At 39.6% G+C, this 21,692-nt stretch overlaps 1 protein-coding gene across 3 annotated transcripts in view; it reads right to left on the reverse strand.

The window, feature by feature from the left end:
• Positions 1-21,416, reverse strand: part of tnr (tenascin R (restrictin, janusin)) — an 84,251-nt gene extending 62,835 nt beyond the window's left edge. For all 3 annotated transcript variants that reach the window (XM_069157315.1, XM_069157314.1, XM_069157313.1), the window contains exons 1-5: positions 21,370-21,416; positions 3,183-3,303; positions 1,698-1,920; positions 1,451-1,551; positions 329-491 (exon numbers count right to left, since the gene is read on the reverse strand). In XM_069157315.1, the coding sequence (XP_069013416.1) occupies positions 329-491; positions 1,451-1,551; positions 1,698-1,920; positions 3,183-3,266 (571 nt within the window). In that variant the 5' untranslated portion in view covers positions 3,267-3,303; positions 21,370-21,416. The remainder of the gene's footprint in view (positions 1-328; positions 492-1,450; positions 1,552-1,697; positions 1,921-3,182; positions 3,304-21,369) is intronic.
• Positions 21,417-21,692: the final 276 nt, after the last annotated feature.

The raw sequence follows: 21,692 nt of genomic DNA on the forward strand, positions 1-21,692 counted from the left end.
CTTTTAGACTGACACTGTGCAGCAGGAAAAAAAAAAACAAGCTGCCCTCCAGCATCAACATTCTGCTGCCGTCTGTCTCCTTTTTTTTCTGCCTGGTTTACTCATAGTACATTTTTTTTTTCTTCTTCTTCTTCTTGCCACGTCTAAAACAGCCTCCCCTGAATGTTTTTCTTGCGGTTTCTCATATCTTTGCTTCCAAAAGCTTGTCACATGTTCAATAACAAGAACTTTTTGTACAAATACTGCAGGTAAAGAGTCTTATATAAACAAAAACTACATCCTCCAACTTCATCTGTATACTTTGTTGTCAGTGTTAAACATCACTCACCCATGGCTGAGCTCTCCCCACAGCAGCCAGATCCACACTGAGCTCTGAGCAGGGAAACCTCTCTCTCCAGCATCTCCACCCTGGTGGCAAGCTGCTGGACTGTGGCTGTCGATTGACAACCGCATGCTGCTTTCGGGATGTTGATGCGGTGAGTGAATGTTACCTGAACGAAAGAGCACAGTTTAGTTAGGAAGTGAATTTTGGCAGCTTAGCGCATTCATTAAAATAATTAAGGATAATAATTATGCAATTACAGGTCATAGTGCGCTTAATACTCTTAAAGTGATACTAAAATCTATCTTGAGTTTAGTCTCTCAGGGCTAACTTAAGTCACTGTCAGTTTTCAAGGTTAAAAAAAACACTGCAGGTGCCTATGAACAAGGTCATGAGGCATCACATGTGAAGACTGGAAGGAAAGTGGCTCATTTCGCTAAACATTTTGTTGATGGAAAATGTGACAGTTCAACATCCTAAACATATCCAATGACAAACATCATCACTTAAGCTAATTAACATCTTATTTACACATCCAGCAGGTATGGGAGTAACATTATTATTCAGTTGAAGTCAGTTTTACAGCCACCTTATAAAGCACAGTCCGTGATTCACACTCTTTTAGTTGTTTTTGTTCTCCTAAGGGAACTATTTGTCTCTTTAGCTGCTAAATGTTTTAGCGTGTCCGCTGTTTGATGCTGAGTGGGTAGACGGGGGGGTTTTAGGGCTTTTTTTTTTTTCTGAAAGCAGTTGCCTGTTGCAGCTGAAATCACAACTAGGAAAGAATAAACCTAAAAAGTACCGTTACTGTCTGAACAGCGAGACAATCAGCTGAAACTAGCTTTAAGCTCTGTAAACCTGAAGGAAGGATGAGTCGGCAGAGTTTGTGCAGCCCCCTTTCAAGTCTATGGATATTATATGTCAATTGATTCAAAATAAATCTTAAAAAAAATAAATCATAAATCTCATAAATAAACATTAAAACAGATGTTGTTCTTCAGAATCATGTCTTTGTCCTGTGGGTCAATTTTTCTTATCACTTAGAAAACGGTCTCTTCACATCTCACTTGAGATGTATCATCCTAAATACTGTACCTGCCTCAAAGCTTTACTAAGCTAAACACCCACCTGGCTGTCAGCATCCAGCGTCTGCTCAGTGTATTCTGTTGGTCCGTTTGGATCCATCGGACCCTCCATGGAGGGTCTGGACCCCAACTCAGCACGAGAATCTATGAAATGAAAAAAGCAAGTTTAAAAAGATTGACAGCATGTTTGTGTGTGTGTCTGTGTGTACAAAAGGTTGCTTGAGGACAACAGATAAGACAGCTGCTCTGAGTTTCAACCCAAACAGTCAATCGATCAGAAGAGCCCTCACCGTCACCCGGGGCGGGCGGTGCGGAGGTGTCCAGGTCAACGGAGCACAGAGACTCCAAGGGTACATTGATGTTGTAGACGTGGTTAAAGACCACCGGTTGCTCCCGCAGGGTCTGGTTAGCTAAGGAATCAGAGGGGGGCTGATCCCCCTCTGGGGTCTGCCTCCTCACTCTGGTGGTACGAACCAGTTTGTTGTCTCCTGATGGAGCAGCATGAGTGGCACCCTAGAGCGAGAGACAATATCAAACATTAAACAGTGCACGTGGTTTGGACTTATGGGTTTCCAGTCATTTTGTCATTCATATCTTGTGTTTAAACAATGGTGGAGTGAACACCAAGGTGAGAACCCAGGGGGACACCAAACAAGATGACACTAATATACATAAGTATTTTCTTACTGGCTGCAACACTGACAACACAATTATCACATTAGAAATGTGGGTCAATTCCAAAAAGGCAGTTCAGTATTTTCAAATATTAAACAATCAAGTAATATTTGAAGGAGAAAAGAATGATGAGAAGAAAATACAGCCACTGTCTAAACTCTACTCGATAAGCTGAGTGGTTACAGTATTTACAACATCTTACTGGATATGTATTTTGTAATTTGTTAAAAATGTTTGATTAGTGATGACAGAGTTATTAGTACAAATTATGAGTGCTAACTGTCCGCAACTGACTGCTCGCTAAACAAACTCTCAGTGGAGGAGAGTCATAGATCCATAATTTAGTATGGCAGAGCTGTCAAGATGTCTCCATGTGTCAAAGCAATGTGCAGTATGTAGTATAAATGATATATGGAGGATGTATTTATTTTTATTCAATATTGATATTCCTCATCATATACCTCACAGTCACACTGCTGTTTCTTCATTTTCATGTCCTACACGGATCATCAGTAGGTAAAAGGATTATGATGTTTGCCTGAACATTCAACTTTGGCCTAAGTCCTTTAGTAACCAGGTGTGCATGTAATACACCCAGCAGTCCACTAGAGGACGGTGTGTCAATGTCACGGCTCTGCCTTGGCTAGGCGTCAACAACTGTTATTTTTACGGGGGAAAAAAGATGTGGTTAGGTTTACAAGTCCATGTTGCCGTCTAGTAGTTGTTGAGTGCATATTTAAGATGACGAAAGAGTCGGATGGAAATTTGGAGATGCCACCAACTTGTGGAGAGATCATTAGCTCAGTTGGCTAGCTATAAAAAACGGTCTACTTTCTCGAAGAGATAGAACAAACGAAGATGAAATATTAAAGACAAAGAGAACACATGCTGGCGTTTTCAATCATTACTTCTCTTTAATACTCAAACTACCCCACATAGAATTTCAGTGAATTTGTGCCAAGAGTCAAGTGATTAACATGGCTGCCAAAAATAGTAACTTGGAAATAAATAATGAATAAGAAAAAAAAAAAAAAGCCCCAGACAGAGCTACTCAGCAAGACAAAACAAGTGGACAGGGTATTTAGTCTGAACAATTTTACCTGTAGAGTAAGAAACAGAGCAAAAGCCAGGATCCAGCTTGCTGTGGGCACAGTGCCCCGGTGATGCCGCGGTGCCAGTAGCATGCTGGGAACAAACCTCAACACTCCTGTCCACTCGCACCTGTGGAGCAGTGGAAAGTTAGTATAAATGAAATTTTAGGGAAAAAAGAAGTGTAAATGGCACACAGGTGTCTGTACATGACTAGGTTTCAGTACTTTGTTACTGTGCTGGCATGGAAAACATGAATGCACATCAATGTCTGTGTCTGCTGTGTGTGTGTGTGTGTGTGTGTGTGTGTGTGTGTGTGTGTGTGTGTGTGTGTGTGTGTGTGTGCACAGGGAGTTACACTGGAATCATCTTATCCTCTGGAAATGATAAATAAATGTCTTTGATCTGATGTAAAATAATTGGCTTCAGTAGGAAAAAGAAACTCTTCCAGGGATTATGTAGCTGGCTAAGAACCTTTGAATGGATTTCACTTTGCAATACCAAATATTTGATCTTCCCACTTGGGAGCAATACAGAAATATTGCTCAGGGAGAGGGTTGATAGATGGATTTCAGCAGAGACATGGTTTGAGTGATGCTGCTGTAATCCCCTCTCCATTGAGTAGGGAAGCGAGAATGGGGACGCTGAAATAAAAGCCTGCAGAAGAAAAACTGATGTGAAAGCTTCGAGCAGGCTGTCACATACCAGCGCAGACATGAGCATTGCAGCGCTGGAGTTTAACTTTAAAGTGAGTATTTTGAATTTTCAGACATTTTACTTAAGCTGCAGAAGGTTGTTTTATTTTATCATGTAAGTAGCTTGTTGTGTGTGTTCGAATGTGCTTTGCAGTAATTTTAAGCACAATTCCCTGGAGTTTGAACATGTTTGTGTCTCTGCATGTGTGGGCAGAAAGAGTTAAAAAAAATAAATCCACAGATAAGCTTGTAGTCAGGAATCTCTTTTATCACAGCAATGCATCTCATGTTGGTGAAGCAAACTATTGCTCTCAGCTGATACCTTTTGTGAGAGACAGATGGAAGTCTTCTTATCGCACCTAACTGGCTCTGGCTTTTTTTTGATCATTTAGGGTGGAAATGTTGAAACATTACTGTATTTGCACATCAATGAGAAACAGAGAGACTCCCAGTGTGCGAGAGCCCCGTATCTTTTTAAGGTTGCTTCATTCGGGGAAAATGAAATATTTTTTTTATAAAGTTAATGCATACGCAGTGTCTCAGACTTCCTGCTTACAAACTGCAGATTCCTCACACGGACACTTTTCAAGATCTGCGTCGCCTATGCTCAGCACATCCTTCATTTCATGATAAAAAACCTTTGTGTGTGCACATGGTGAAAAGAAACCTTCAAATAAAGAATGTTGACACATACAGTATATCATGAAAGACCCAGGAGAAAGATAGCTGGTCATATGTTACAATCTACAGCACGCCTCGCTTCAGACAGTGCTTCTAATACTTTTAAAAATGACTTTGGCCTTGCTGGAATCGACTCCCAACCAATGTCATTCGCTCTATGCCAAAAAGATGGAAAACGTTCTCCTGTGAAACCTCCCCTCGAGCGTGCAGCCGCTGCCCGACACGACAGGAGCCATTGAACTGGTGAATTCACCAAACAAATGAGAAGCATGAGGATGATGAAGGAGTGAAATGAAGAAAGCCAACTGGAACCATCCTGTTCACAGGCATTAGCTAAAGCAGTGTTCCCTTGGCTAGCTTCACTAGATGGCGGATGCATGCTTAAGGGATGTGATGATGACAAATGGCATGACATAGATGTTTCATTCGCTTCCGGTAAAGAGTTTGACAGAGAGCAGCTCTCGAAAGCGTTTGTTACCCTGACCCTTTGTTTTATAGTTAAGACAGATTAGTACTGAATAACTGACGCAGATAAAAAATCCATTGACAATATATTAATTGATGTGTTTTCAGGTTGACATAAAAAAAAAAAAACATTTTTGACAGAGATAATCTTCATGGGCTTTAAATTTTCAAAATATTTCTTAGTTTCCTGAGAAGTTGTATTAAACTAACGTAGATATTCGTTCACATTTGGAGATCTCATTTTCTGTGTACATGCATGTTAAATTGCGGGCTTACCTGTCAACAAATTTCACATTTTTGATGTTTGTCTGACCTTCTGGCCACCAACTAAAAGATGCTAAAAGTAATGGTAGCTACTGATTTGAATTAATTGGACTCTCTATTTAGACTGCTGACGGTGAGTACAAAATTACATGCTTCTTATCAGGAGACATCTCAGAATTTATCTGAAAATTTCCCATAAATTACAGATCTGTAAAGCAGTTTGACTAAGACATATCAACAAGTGATAATTAGGCTTTTGGCTTTACTCTGCTGAGACAAATTCACAGGGGTCATGTGGTTTACCGTTGCCTAGACTTTAAAAAAAATCTAATCAAAAGATATGACAAAAAAAAAATGGATTTGTGCTAGAAGTCTGAAGAAGGCAACATTTTCCTGTCAGTTCTCACTTCATTTGCATGTTGAATAAAATATGGATACTTGGCAGCAGTGCATCAATACATAATTGCTACATAAAATTTCATGATACAATGTTGTATTGATCTTTTCCCCCAACTCTTGTGGAAATAAATAAATCTGCTAAAAGCTTAAAGCACATAATTGTATCAGCCATACAATGCTCAATTTTTCTTTTTTTTTTTTTTTTCATTTGAGACTTCTTTTCTATGAAAAAGAAACTGAAGTAAAAATAGACATATCATGAGATAAAAGTGTTACGCAACCTTTTTATCTCACTATAGACGAAAGAGATAAAGGTCTAGTATGCATGCAAAGTGTCTTCCTTCAAGGCAAATAGCAATCCTATATATAGTGTTACACTGGCAGTGATAAAAGTTTGAAAGTGGTTCAAAGTCACAAGATGATATGTTGGGTCGTGGTGCAGGCAGATGCCCACGAGCATAACCACGCACAACGAGACAAGGTTTTTCATGCAGGCTCAATTAAGGACGGACCCACTCATTCAACGTGAAGACAATCAACTTGCTCCAGGCACGAAAAACCGGCTTAATTTACTCACTTTTTTTTTTTCCAGGGGAGAGAATGCATGCACGTGGTTGAGCACAAGAGCCAACACAAAACCAAGTGCACTGATATACACGCTTTCAAATCCACAGTACTCTCACATAATACAGTCAGAGCCACACCTATACAGGGGAAAATACACAGTATCACATTTACCAACATAAAACCACACACTCTGTTTCATGTATCTAGTGTTTTTAGTCTTCAACTTTAATAATAGTCCACCTGCATCGATGGTAATTAAATCTGTCAGCATGCAGCCCCTTAATCTAGAGATACTTTCTAAAGGCGTAAGCACAAAAAAAAACCATTGTGGATTTATTTAGCTGCACAGCAAACTATGCCTGCATGTGTATGTGCGTTCCTATCTCCCATTTCTTCACAGCTAAATATTCTGTCCATGTAGGAAAATAGGAATTTAATGATTGAGAATGCTCTGAAACAATGCTGTCACAATATGTGTTACCTGGTGATTTTCTTGAGTTTCTTGAGTTCGCCCCCTGCCAGGCAGAAATGAAACTGCCTGTTCCAATTATAATAAAAACCATCAGGGCATTTTGTGCAATGTCACACAGAAAAGCTAAAATATTCAGCCTACACCAAAGAGGTCACAAAAACGGCATGCTTAAAAGTTTGATGGAAAAAAGACAATCACTTTAATCTTGTCTTTCTAACTTTTTTCATTTGTGTTACATTAAGTTTCTCTCTCAGGTGGCCTTTTAATTTTTTTTGTCTTGAATCTTTGACTATCTTTCTCTTTCATCCACAATATGGTTTACGGGCAGGCAATTCGATATAAAAAGAGAATTGAATCTAAAATTGCAGACAGTAATTACACTGAGAAACTAATCAAATTTTTTTGACAGATGGGGTCCTTTGATCATATATAGTACATAATGAATCTCTATCTAGATGCCAGGGGGAAAAAAACGACAAATAGCTGCATCTTGTTTATATAGCAAATGGAAGAATTGAGGTAAAATAATAAAAATAATATGATGTTTATTCTGTAATGATATTTACAATGTCCAACAATGAATGGATGGCTAAGGTACTGAAAAGATGTTTTAATGATACATTATTGGATTCAAATTTAAAGCAAATTCTGTCCCACATTTCAGCACAGGCTCCTGCACCATACCAACTGTTGCCAGTAGAACAACTGATAAGAAGATGTTATAGCTGACCTTGCCAAGACAAATATTAAATATAATTTGTTTAAGGATTATAAGAAATACGTTGCCTCATCCAAATTTCATCAACCCGTTTCATGTACTGTAGCCCTATGTTCTTCTAGATAACTTGATTTAAATCATAAACATTATACTCTTCCTTTCAGCTCCTGAATGTGTTGTTTGATCGTAACTCATCTGATAGTGTTTGTAATGGGTGAACCTATTTGTTGCTACTGAGCTCAGTTGAACTGTGTAAAATGCCCTCTGTTCCCCACTCATTGACTGTCCAACAATGACATTCGTGATCAATTAACTGGTGGACAATTTCTGCTCGCTGCTTGCTTTCAACTATCGCAACAAATTTGGACGTTTGGGGTCAACGTCTTTCCATTAATAAATCAATCTTGCTCGCTTTTATTGCATTAACAGTAAGATCACAAGTGTAGTTGTCAACTCAAGCAAGAGTTTTCTTCATTTCATTTGCTTATTTCAGGACTACAACAGAGAAGTGCAAATGTCTGTCACTGAATGAGTGACAGATCAAAGTTACATCGTTAATTGGCCCAATGCCGTGACTACCTGTATCCGTTTTAAATTAAAAACCTTCATTTCCAATTAAAAGCGCTCCAGCGTTTCATACGTGTTTCAATCATACAGTATATTAGGTTTTGACCAAGTCTTTTGTTTTTTTTTCTGGGGGCAGGGGATCCAATTTTAAGGGAAACGTTGCATTTCAACTGAGTCAAATGTTATAGTAGTGAACCTTATTTTACTTTTATCAAACTATTTTGGCCACACACAAGTTACGTACACCGTTTCAACTGAGTGGGGACTGGAGCTTCTCTGTGTACAGCCACTTTGCTAGTGTCTACTGATAGTGTACGTGTGAGGCATTTAGGTGGCATCTGTATATAGTAGCTAAATAAAATTATCCGGGTTACACTCTCCCCCACTAAGTTGCATGAGTCTCTGCATGGTCATGGGCCGTCACCCACCACCACAAGTAACTTCTAAGGAACACTGGTGTCTATTTGTACATGTGTGATACATGTCCAAAAGTTTGCAGTCTTGCTGTAGCAGTCTGGCAGTTAAAGTGTAGATAACTAGGGTAACTAGTTAGGTAGTTTGCTATCAACTTGGCTATGTCAATAGAGGACTGCCACTTGTGAGACCGACCTCTCTTTTTTCAGTACAGGTTGGAGCATTTAGGATCTAATATGAGGATTGTCAGCTGCTCCTGCTGGCTAACAAAGGTGAAGCTAACAACATAGATGAAAACCAGAAACTCAGATTTTCTGAAAAAGAAGTATGTTCTCTTGTCCTTCTTCATGGACACTGGCTCTGCCGAGGTTAAAAAGGATGTCATTGATGAACTCGGCTATGCCACAGTGTGCCCTATTGATTGAAAAACATTGCAACGCCTATAACATACAGAGCTGCTTTTGTGATGCAACAGTGGGCCATCATTTTTGAAACTCTTCCCTTTTTTGGTGTCATGGTAACTCACCATGGATGTCTTCTGCACTTGAGTGTGAGGAGATAAAGAGTGTGATGTAAAAAGCAAATTTCATTTTGCATACGGATTAATGCAATTCATGTTTGCAGACACTGGGTCAAAAGCTCACATTGTAAAAGGTTTAATGCTGCTTTGTGGCTTTATCAACCGGTGCTCATGCTTATGACTGGATTCTGAATTAAAAGCTTACTTACCCTTTTTGCAGATTATATGTTGGCCTTGATAAAGACTGTGTAAACACTATGTGTGTAGTGAAAAAAACAGATCCTGTAGTGAATAGGACCTGGCTGTACCTCAGACGTGTTCATTTCCATGGTGTTGTAGATTATCTTTTTTTAATGTGAATCCATGGTTTATCAGGTTTCTGTATGTCATTGCTGAATCTGATTTTTCATCCACAAATTTTCCACAATGAATGTCACTGTCATGTTCCTTGAATCATCCTGAGATGACTCAGTGAGCTGTCTTTTTCTTACTTTTGTCTCTCCTTCCTTGACGTTTTTTTTTTTTAAGACAACGGTGCAACTGACTGCATAATTTTCACTGTCACTTTATTCAATATATATTTATACACGGAATCTCTCATCTGGCAACAACGGCAACTCTGCTTAGATCACACATTTTGCTGATTTGTAGTCTTTAAGTCGAGCATGTTTACCCAGTCTGTATACTTTAAATGTTCAGTATTCACATTATTCACTGTTTTGAAGAGCTCTCAGCTTCAGTTAACGAGTGAGTTTACATACTCTGTTTGGCTGTCAAGCAGGAGAAAATAGTTTTTGTATTTTTTTTTTTATTCTCACTTTATCCAGATGTGGCTATCGTGGCAGTCACTTAGTGTAATGCGGCTATCAGGATAGCTTTGATCTGCATTTGAAAGCGGTGACTTCTTTTCATCTAACAGGCAGCTTTTTTTTTTTTTTTACTTTTAAAAACATTTTTATTCAATTCAAGACTGTATTTTATATTGAATGTGTGAAGAAAAGAAAAGGCTGGCAATTTTAAATTTTTTTTTTTAGAAGAACAACAACGAATCGATCATTCAATAGTTCAGATTTTCCAAACTTCTCTGCCTCTGAGGCTCAAACCATTGTTTCCTACTGATCATGTAAATCCTGACAATGCGTTGGACGTATAAATTTTCACTTGTAGTTTTTTGCCTGTATTACTTTTGCAAATAGGAGTAAAAAGCAATTTTTTGGGGGGTTCTGTTTCCGCCCACAGATTAATACACATTTACCTCACTAGTGAGGATTTACTATTTGTGGGTTTCAGCTCAAAATTAACTGCAGTGATTACGTTCAACACAGGAAAGCAACTTGTCACCCACTGCAATCTTGAGGCTGACTGATGTGTTCTTTGAGTTCTGGGACAACAATGTAACACTATGATATGGAGGAATCAGGTGTATAATTATTTGGCTGCAGAGTCAGCACTTTTTTAGGATTAATTCCTTATTGGATTTTTGCTTTTCATGGGAGACGGCAATACGACAAATGTGGAATATATTTTCCTTTGAATTCAGTTTAGTTCAGACTTTATGAAGAATACAGCTATAAGAAGAAAGTTGAGGGTCCAAAGAACAGTAAAATAAAAGGTATACCAAACACATCAATGAATACAGAATATCTAAGAAACTTAAAGCTAGCACTTTAATTTTAAGCCTGTTCCACAAGACTGATTTAGACCGTATCACATAAATACAGCGCAGACATTTTGTTGCTCAGTATGTCAGACATTACTTCTGCTGCCTGGAAAAGAAGTGATAGCATGTTTGTAAAAGTAGTACTGTTTTATGAACGCTCCGGATTAGATCTGTTTTCAGAAAAAAATTTAGTACTTTCATCTGTTTTTGTCATGCGGAAAGAAGGGGCTCCTTGCTGCTGTACAGCTTCTTCTTAGTTTTCATTGGAGGTGTGAAAAGTTGTCTTTCATGAGTCCTTCGTAGGAAGCAACAAAAAGATGACAGGTTGTTATTACCACAACAGTATTAACAGCTGCTCTGAGCACTCCTCCTTCCCTCCCTCCCCCGTCCATTATGATTCCCTCTGCACGGATGAGTGAAAGGAGCCATGACTTGTGGGAGTGTATTGTGCTTGCAGCTCTTCAGTGAAGCTGAGTGGATCGCACAATTCACAATGGGTCGTGACGTTTCTGTTCCCGAGGGGCTTTCTCTCAAAACGCGCTGTACTGACTGCATTTACACCTGGCAGAGCTCCATCTGAGGCGCTGCATAAATACACCGTTACCATTATCTGCACGAGTTATCCATGTACACATCATATCTGATACAGCGTGAATGACTTGAGGAAGTTTGGCCAGGAATTTGTGAAGACGAAGAAGATTGCGTATTCAAATAAAACAAAAAGCATGTGATGAAGAGCAATAAAAGTAAACAAAAGACGTGTGCACTAGAGAGAAATAACATTCTAATTACAGGTAGGAGAGAGAGTATAACAATTACAGGGATTTAATAATGACAAGGGGGTTCAAGATATGCAAAAAAGGAAAGTTGAGGGGCAGAGTGCTAAACAAGCTTCTCTCACCCAGCGAGCTGCATCATGAAACGAGAGGCAGCCTCTCTTCCCACACACACCTCATGATCATAGTCCCTCTCAGAAAAACTGTGTGTAGGTGTGTGTATCTGTGTGTTTTAGCAGTTAGGGGACCCACAGGAGATTAACATCCCCGTTGGATTATGGAAGGGATATGCGCTGGAAAGCATCATTAACTCTCACTGTGTGTGTGTGTGTGTGTGTGTGTGTGTGTGTGTTACTCTCTTTCGATGGCCACGGGGATTTTTTAGACTGCTGCCTCCTTACTAAGTGTTTGCTGTCTGCCCTGTAGACATAATGTCTCAATCTGTATGTGGTATCCTTCCTCACTGCGGCCCTCCGGGGGTTCCGTGAGAACAGATAAATCAGCCTTGGGAGCAGTTGACTGTTTTACTATGGCTTTACGGGAGTCCAAAGGAGGACAGTGAAAATGTTTATTGAGCAATCACACTGGTCAGTGTGTTCCCGGTCTTACAGGGACACTGCGATCATGAGCAGTCAGCGCAGCGCAAGACATGAAGTGCTGCTTTTGGTTTAAGTCAGAGTATCTCTCGCAATAATTAATGCATAATCAAGTAATCTCTGGACAGTTTGCGGGAGCTTTCAGTTTAGCAAAATTCCTGCGATGTTTCTGCTGAAAAATGGCGCCAACAGAAGTTCTGCTGAAAGTATTACGGCATAAAGTCACTTTTCCAAACAAAACTTGCTTTATTAACCAAAATAACTTCTCATTTGCAACTAACACAGCTCTGCACCATCTCCTCTCATCAGCAAAACAAACTCTGTGCTCCGTACTTACAGGAAAAAAATACAGTAACGAGCATTTTGGAAAATTATTGTTATTGGAATGAGGAGTTCTGGATGTAAAATTAGTTTTTAACACACTTGAAGTTGTAAGACACCGCACTTTGTTTTTCTTTGCTTATTCTAGCTTTGCTTATCATCCCTGTTGAATTCATATTAATTAAACAGCATCTGAAGCTCTTATTTTGACAACAGATGTATTCTTTGTATTCAATATTTGAGTCACAGACAGCTTTCCAAAACAGCTTATTTTTTGTAACTTTAAGCCACATGTCTAAGTTCAATAAATAAATAAAAAAAAGATTATAACTAAAGTATGTCTATGATGTGCAGCAGGCTTATTATTATTTTGTTTTTTAGATGTAACTTATTATTAGTTAGTTTAAAAACAATCACCTTTTTTTTTTTTTCTCCTTTTTTTCCAAATTTACTGCAAAAAACTCACTTGTGAAATCCTGGAGGGACTGTTTAAGATGCTGCCGGCAGGGTGTCGGGCTCAGTCAGGAACTGCTATCAGAGTCACAAAACCTCCTGAAATGTTGTCCCTGTTCTGCAGCGTCACACTGCTGTGTCATGATGTGGAGTCAGGACAGAGGGAGGGGACAGTTTTCTGCTGTACTCACACTTTCACTTCACCTCTCAGAAAATCACCTTTGCTCTATGCTGGTCCATCTTCTCTTATTTGCTGCTCTCATTTTTCATTATCTCGAGTTGTCATTTTCACCATCTCCTCTTATCTCTCGGACAGCGTTTTCATTTTCTCTCTTTCTCTGAGGATTTTCGTTATCCCTAAAAGTTTTTTTTTTTTTTCACTCGGCACAGTAAATCTGGTCTTCCAGAGATGCTGGTTTTCAGGCTGAGAGCCACATATTGTAGAGATGGAAAGACAGAATTCTCCCTCTTCTGCGTTCATTTATTTCTGACTCTCCTTCTCTGGCAGAAGTCCCGTTATCCCCTCCTCTCGTGCCATGTGGAAGTAAAGCCATAACCTCCATTTGCACAGGTTAATGTGCAGCCACCTCAACATGAACATAAAACCAATACCGGGCCTTCTTGCGAGGGTGATTGCTCATCCTCTCTCCCTCTGTCCTGTCGCTTGCGTCCCTTTATTCCTTCTCCATCCCTGCATCTCTACTTTCTCTCTCTCTCTCTCTCTCTCTCTCTCTCTCTCATTCTCAATCACTCTTTCTCCTTCTCCACCTTGTGAATTGGACTCTGGCAACATTACGATGCTTTTCTCATTATTCTCATCACTCTAGCCAAATTGCCCCGTCTTTCAGGACCATTGAGCTCTGCCATTGGGCTGCACAAGTCTTTTTCCTGCATCTCAGGGCTGCTTCAGAGCAAAGATGTGACCAAGAAATGGATTTAATTCTACAGCAAACAATACAACCCCAGGCCACTGATGACGGTCTGCTCCACACTGCACACTGTGATCCATTTATCAGGGAACATGTAAACAAATGTTCACAGGAAGAACTGAGATAACACGCAGCACAGACTGACCTTCTTTCTCTTAGGCTATCACTCAGACGTTCACAGATTTTATTACTTTCGCATGCTAATTAATAACCAATTCCACTGATGCTATTGCCAATACAGCATATTGAAATCCTGCCAAGAGTTAGATTTTGAAAGGTAGGGGTGGGAGATGAACATTATCTTTTACTAAAAATGACATACAAGATGACAAGTGGAACCAATTATGGGAAGTTTTTTGTTTTCAGTCAGTGTCATCAGTTTTTTTTAAATAAGCATTGGCACTATACTAGATTGTACAATGCTTCTTATAATGCATGATTAAATCCAACTAACTGCCGGTGTTATGTTGTAGATAACACTCAAACCAGTGTCATTACTACGTGTATTTGCACTCCATCAAGGCTCCACCTTGACTCTCTCTTGTATTCAGCCTTCACTGGACTAAACTCACGAGGTCTTCCTGCACCTCTGGTTTGTCTTCAGTGGAAAGATGGTCTCTCACAAAAGTTGTTTTGTGTATTGTGACAATATGAAACTGTAACTATTGATACATGCTGAAAAAATTATAAAAAGAGAGCAGAGAGAACAACAACAACAACAAAATCTAACAAACTGTACAAGAACTGCACTAGGCCGACAAAGGTGGGTGAGAACAGAACCAGCAAAAGAGACAGAATGGACAGATGAAAAAGCGTAAGAGGACAGTTAAAAATTTAGAGAGTGGTAAAGGTAACAGTCCTTTTGAGTTCACTCAGCTATGAGTCAGGAGGAAAGATCTTTTTTTCTCTCTCTCACTGTCTGCTGCAGCCGAATACCCACTGCTACTCTATTCAGTCCTGACACAATACATGGCTTTTAGCAAATTCATTTTCCATTTCAGAGCTGCCCACTGGTCATTTTAGGATGGAAAATAAATAAACAAAAATGAAAACATGAAGGTAGAAGGCGCAAGCGAACCAGACCAAAAGTTGTTCTGCATTTCACACAGGGAGTTCAAGCATATATATATTCTGAACATTCAATATAAACCAAACCAAAACAAACAAACTATTCCCTTCCATTTTTCTGGCATTAATCCACACAAATCTATACTACCTTGCTTTTCTAAGAAGCATAAGGTTTTTTAGGAAGAAGTGGTACTTCTTTTATTTTGTCTCTCCTCATCACATCAAACAGCTTGTTAGCGCCTGAGTTTGACATGCATTTGTAGTTCTCTGCCTCTACTTCCCTCCCTTTCACTCAATTTCCTTCCCCTATCTTTTTGCTCAGGCATGACCCAAAACAAAAAAACGGACAAAAACACTTCAAACACCTCCCGTCTGTCTGTCACCTCGTGTGCTTTTGTTGTCAGCAGGTCTCTCTCTCTCTCCCTTTCTGGTTAGCCATTTCTCTCCTTTCATCTTCGTCTTTCAAAGGGGTTTTGTTTCTTGCGGGACAGAAATGACAACGCGTCCCCCTCCACATTTCATATACAGTAAATAGGTGGAGAAAAAAGTCCTCCTCCTCCCACCTGTGCTATGTGTTTTTTTTTCTCTCACTTCAGTGATTTACGGTGGGTTGAAATGACACACAAAACGCAGCCACAATCCAATACCATAAGCTGTGCAGAGACGATAAAGCAACTACAAGGGATCAAAAGGATTGACACGTTCTTCTGTTGCGTCTGTCAGTTCGATGCCGCGACAGCGAGGGAAGAAGTGCTCCCGGCGCTCAGCGGGGATTGTATTCAATTACCAAATAAACAGTTCAACGGCAGATAACCATTATAAGTAGTTACTTTAAAGCCAAAATGGTATTATGTTTCATTATTATCAGCTTATATTTGTGGTGACATTGTCCCGCTTTAATCAAATCCCTTTCTGAATGTAGCGTTTGCATTGAAATGGAGAAACATGTAGTAGTGATAAATAACGACCATGTTTCATGCTGAAACAGGCTTATCGATGCTTTTGGGGATTTGATGGTCCACCCTGGTTTTGATTGTGCCATTAGTCTGAGCGATCTTCATGCTTTCCCAACCGTTATAACAAAGAAGCGAACCAACAGAAAAAAAAAAACACTTTGCTGAGTGTAGGCAGTGTGTGGTCGAGAGAGAGCACGCGTGTGACGGTGAGGTTATTGATCGGATACCGGAGCACAGTATGAAGTTAGCAGTTTAGCTGTGTGAACGTAACAGTGAAGTGCCTGTGCAGTTTAAGCTATTTGTTAATGAATAAATGCTACAACTCCTCAAGACTCAAGCTAAGTTACCGTGACCAGCTAACCATCTGCTTATTATAGTAAAAGGGGTTAGCCCCGCAGTGAGCGTCAATGTGTTAGCCTAACCTGACCATGCTTGCTGAGATTTGACTGACCGAGCAGCTGTTATCATTTTAGTAACAATCTTAGCTGCTCCGAACCACAACGGAGAAATGTCCCTGCTGCAGAGTAGCAGAGTATTGTTTATTTCACTGACTATTTTTGAGATATTACTGAGTTTATAGTTACTTTTCTGTTCTGATGCAGAAATTATATTTTGTCATATTCAAAGTATAAATTTATTCTAAACCTGTTCTGAATTTACCTTTTTTCCTTGGATGATCATTTTAAGAAGAGCCTGATTTTTTGGTAATGAAAAAGAACCAATATGAGTATTATTTAAATACAACAACAACAACAACAACAACAACACAAAAGCAGGCTAATAAGATAACAATACAAAATAACCACACCAGTCCCTACAGCTGGGCAGTGGCTAAAACCCAACAATGGGATCAATCCACTTTAAATCTTGTTTTTAAAAAAAGATGTTATGTTTTCAATAAATATTGTAATTATAAGAGTCCAGATTTATGTAAAAATGCATATTTTTGTCAAATAAACTCAAACATAGTTACTGTCTGAAAAAAAATACTTCTAGAATTCACTGACCATGAAAACAAAACAAAAAACCCTGCATCTTCAGCAAAAAAACAACAATAACAATATCAACAGATGGTAAATGTAGGATGGATTGTCATCTTAATTTGTATTGCAGTTACATACTTGGACATCTTTGCTGAAATTCACAATATTATTTTGTCAGAAAAACTCAACCTTCCTTTTAATGTTTGCTTTGTCCCAGACAGGATTGGTTGGACCTCCATTACTGACTGAGGTCAGGTTGACTCAAACCATCAATTATTGACCAAGCTATGGCTGGACTCTGAGGTTTTCTTTTTTATTGATTTAGCTACAAAATCTTGGGTGAGATTAATGACCATTTTATGACTGTAAAACTGAAGAGTTTCCGACATGAAATGTAGACAAATAATCTGACGGTCAAGTCCCTTGCCAATCATTTTATGAGAGTAGATGGAGTGGCACTATCAACCGTCTTCAGGTATAAATCTGTGGTACGGTTTTGCTCTTGTTTAAAGAAGCTGTTGGATTTACTACATTTCCACTTACCATTAAAAATATAAAGAATTCATCAATCATTAAGGTGTATTTGGCCTGAGATGGTCAGAAAGCTCTTTTGTTTGACTTTACTGGCTACCAGTGCAATGAAGGACTCATCTACAAATTTTATTCATTACCTTTAAGACACGTCTTGGACTAGCGCCTATCTGTATCTGAGCTTTTAAGCCTTTGTGAGCCCAAGCACAGCTTGAGATCCAGAGGCAGCACTGCTTTGGGCAATTCACAGTTGAGACAGACGCTTAAGGTTCAAGGTTTTTTTCACCAGGGTCCCAGAAGACTCTCTGAACAACGTGTCTGAAGAGATCAAGCCAAACACTTTAAAAACTTACTTTGAGGGCTGGAAGTTCTTGAACTGCCGTTAGCTGGTCTGTGTCTGGTTTTGTTGGAGTTTCATTTGATTTGTGCTTTTGCAACTAAGAACTGTGTGTAGTTACAACTTGCTTTGGTCCCATTTTTAGTTTTGCTTGAAAAGTTTGCATTGCTACTGCATTTTCTCGACAGTAGACATTAGCCAACCTGTTACAGGAAATGTCAGGGGTCTGAGAGGTAGGGGCAGACTGTTGAGACATCCAATATTGATCAAGCTTCCACAGCGTCAAATTGGAAAAGCCTCTAGTACAGAGGGGGGTAAGGTCAGACTGGATGAGTTGTCGTGGCTACATCTCAATACCAGGACATCAGATTGTGATGCTATCAGTTTCAGGAATAGCCTGGTGAGCGGACGATACAAAGGTCCACTTCTTTAGCAGGGAGCCTATGGCAGTGACAGACCGCTCAAACTGCTTCCAACTGCATGGTCTTAAAACAGCAAAAGTAGAAACAGATTTTTTTTTTTATTTTTTTTTTTTAAGTACAAGACCACATCTGTTTGTGCACAACATGTTGATGCTGAAACCCTTTCCCTGTGATGCTCCATTATTTTCCAAAATCTGTTTCAGGGAAACGTCAGTAACATCTCAAGTCCCCAGATAAGCAGGATGAAATTATTCTATTGCCGGCAGAAGTTGAAAGAATTTACCATTCAAAGATTTTAAAGTAGTTCTCCAGGGTCTGTCTGTTCTCATGCTGCAGTTCATACTCGTCTGAAATGTTATGTTTCATGTGATTTCCTCTGTTTCGTATTCACGATGTTTACCCCCTGTAGTGGAGACACACCCCGACATTGCAGGTGCGCTAAAGTCACAATAGAACCGTCTGCCAGTGGAGTCTCCACAGACTGTCACTGGGTATGACCAGAATTTACACCAACACAACTGTTTTAGAAACAATTAATCCATCTCCAAGTTAAATTTCAGTCAAACAGTGTGATCAGAAGCACCTAAACAGGGTTTTGCAGGATGCTTCTCTTCAGAAGAAGGAGCTGTGTTAGTCTGCTACTGTTCTGGAGGCCCACTAGCTCCTGATGCTGCTGCCATAATCAGGACTGACACAGGCACATAGACCATAATCCCCATTGATTAGAAACCTGAGATCAAAGGCTTCCACTGCTGCCACTCTCACCTCTTGTCTCCACTCTACTTATGCTGTCTCTTTCTCTCCCCTCCTCTCTCTCCATCGTTCTCGCTCCTCTCTTGCTTTTTGACTATGTGTCTATGCTTCCGTGGTGTTCAAGTCCTGTTGTTTACCTTGCACCTGTTCCAATGGCTGCTGTGTACTGTCATGCTTCTAATAACCAGAGGCTAAACTCAATCAGGCCACTTCAGTCAGAATAAACTGGCTCATTCTGAAACAAATTTCTTTCTGTGTGCTTGACCACATGATGTTTAGGAGTTTAGTTGATTCCAAACCATGGCTGGTGCTGCGTGTGGCTCGTCTACTCATGTTATTATGCAGGAGTAGAAGAACTGTTTAATTGATGAAGAGGTTGGCAATAAAGCAGTAACAAAGTCAGAAAACAGGCAATCACTATCTCCCTGTCTCTCTCTGTTTTGCTTCCTGGCGTCTTCCATTTTACTCCTCCTTTCTTAAATTATTTTCTCTCTCCACTGCAATCAACACTCTCCAAGTATTCCGTTAAGACAATGAAGAAACTGTTTCCCTGCTTTGCTTCAATTTTCAACTTCAGCAAGCAAATCGATGACTATATCTGCAGACACATTGGGGTGTGTTCATTGCTGTTAACCTCATATATTTAAGATCAAACCGCTTCCATAAATAAATCGCTGCTCCTCCAGCAAAACACAGCAAAACAAGCCCGAACCTCCAAGTAAAAGACATCTGAAGATTCAACATGTGTAGGTTGCAATAAAACTGTTTTTGAAAGTGTTAATGGTGTAAAACAATCAGATTACGACTGCACAGAAAAATACCTCCCCAAACCTCAAAACAAATCTGTGAGACTGCAGAAATTACTTCATAATGACACACTTTAAATATTTCATAAATCTACAAAATTATTTTTTTAACTGACATTAAATTGAAAGATTACATTAAATAATGCCTAAGGATTAATATGCATACAGTGATGCCACTCCTGTAAGGGCTGTAAGGAAAAACAATGGTCATGGAGTGTAAACTGAGAGCTTCTCATCATAATCCTGTTTTTTACAACTAATAGGTTTATTTTCCTTGTCCTGTTTGAAGTTCTGGAGCTCGGGGCACATCCTGAGGACACCTGCCATACTCCTGATAATCGCTGCTTAAAATTGAAATCTCTGTGAAATAGCTCCCTAGTCCAGTGTGCGAGCATGGTAGGTTGTGTACTTATTTTGTCATATCCCAGGGCTGAAAATTTAATTAAGTGTTGAAGATACCCAAGCTGTTTAACCCATGTGTAATTAGGCAGAGCAGTGCATCATATTCCCAAATCAGAGAGTGGATATGAAACACACAAATCATTTCTATGGTGGCATAGCTTTCCATAAAAAGGACAGATATGACTTTAATTGTACTGAAAGGTATATGTTGATCTGTATTAAAATACATGTACAAGGTGAGATCAAAGCCTTGTGAAACTTCCTGTTGCGCAGGAACAGATCGCAGCTCAGTAATGTGCACGGATCAGGGGAAAGCAATAACTTTTATGAGTAAGTCTTGCAAGTTTGCAACATTTGCTTAGGTAGGAAGGGAAATCAGCAATGGAGACCCCTGAAATTCTTTATAAAGTCTGCAGCGACTGAGCAATGCTCCGAGTAAGAGCTTTTGAGTGACATTTCCATTTCAAGAGTGGTAGAACATCACTGCCCAAGACCAAGGAAGGTGTGTTAGAGCCGGAGCGCAACTAGGTGTTTTTTGGTTGACATTCAGAGGGAGGACAGACTGCCATCACCGAGATCGACTGTAACATGACCTCTCAGTGTGCTCAGAAAGCAAGAGTTGCAACATTTCCAAAAAGCTTCCAACAAATGAAAACGATTTTGAAACAATGTTCTGTTGTGTTAGCACAAATTTAGAGACTCTTGGACTGCCTGTGTACATTTATTATTTGTTCCACAGTAATTTAGGCTCCTACCAACTCGAAACAGACACTAAAGAAAAAATCATAGATCCGTGACTGCACAAGTCAAAGATGAGATCTTGCCAATCACCAGGTAGAAAAACATTTTACATCTGACTGTGTGGTCCCTAATGCATGATTGCACTGGATGACCTTCCATCAGTTTACAGACACAAGCCTTTTCACACATGCACGTAAATTGTCAGTGACTTCAGTCGACACTTCAGAAGTTAACTGTGCAGCATCTGTTGGTCAGTGGTGCGGTACAATACTCATCATAGAGTTGTATATGTCTTGGTTTGAGGGTAAGCTTTCTGTGTTTGTCGAGACAAACAGATAGACAGTGGTGTGTGTGTGTGTGTGTGTGTGTGTGTGTGTGTGTGTGTGTGTGTGTGTGTGTGTGTGTGTGTGTGTGCTTCCACCATGTGATAGAGAACTGACAATCCATTTGTGTTCCTATTAGGACGCCAGTTATGGTGATGAATACATACATGGAAATTAGCCCAAGATGAGGGCTAATTGTATGATTAGATGTGCTTCAGGTTGATGGATGCACAATAAGCCCATGCACATAAAGCAGTCATTAAGGTACATTAGACCGTTAAATTGAACATTACACTTTGGCCAGAGGGAAAAATATAGTTGTTCATTAATGCGTCTCAACACGTAGGTGTGTGTCTTTGTTTGCATGTGTGAGTGGTACCTTTTCTGTGAGGACTTTGTTCTCGTGCTGCCAGTCTCTCTCTGAATATGCACCTGTCCAAGAGAGGGAAAACATTAAATTAGCATTTCAACAATTACACATTTGAATTGTTTCCTCCCTGACTTAAAAGTGGAGCATTCCCTAGAAATGATTTGAAATGCAAATTGCTTGCACAGGCTGTAGCAACGCTATCACTGCAGAAGTGTTTATTTTGCCCACACACTACACAACGCAAACCAAGATGTATACAAACCACAGGTAGAAACATACACTTAAGCCTTCTTAAGCCTCCTCTGTCCCTTGTAGCTTGGCAGTGTCCATAT

This window comes from Embiotoca jacksoni, unplaced genomic scaffold (genome assembly GCF_022577435.1).
Source record: "Embiotoca jacksoni isolate LCO1_2020_lvr unplaced genomic scaffold, fEmbJac1.0.p SCAF_22, whole genome shotgun sequence".
Classification (NCBI taxonomy): domain Eukaryota; kingdom Metazoa; phylum Chordata; class Actinopteri; family Embiotocidae; genus Embiotoca; species Embiotoca jacksoni.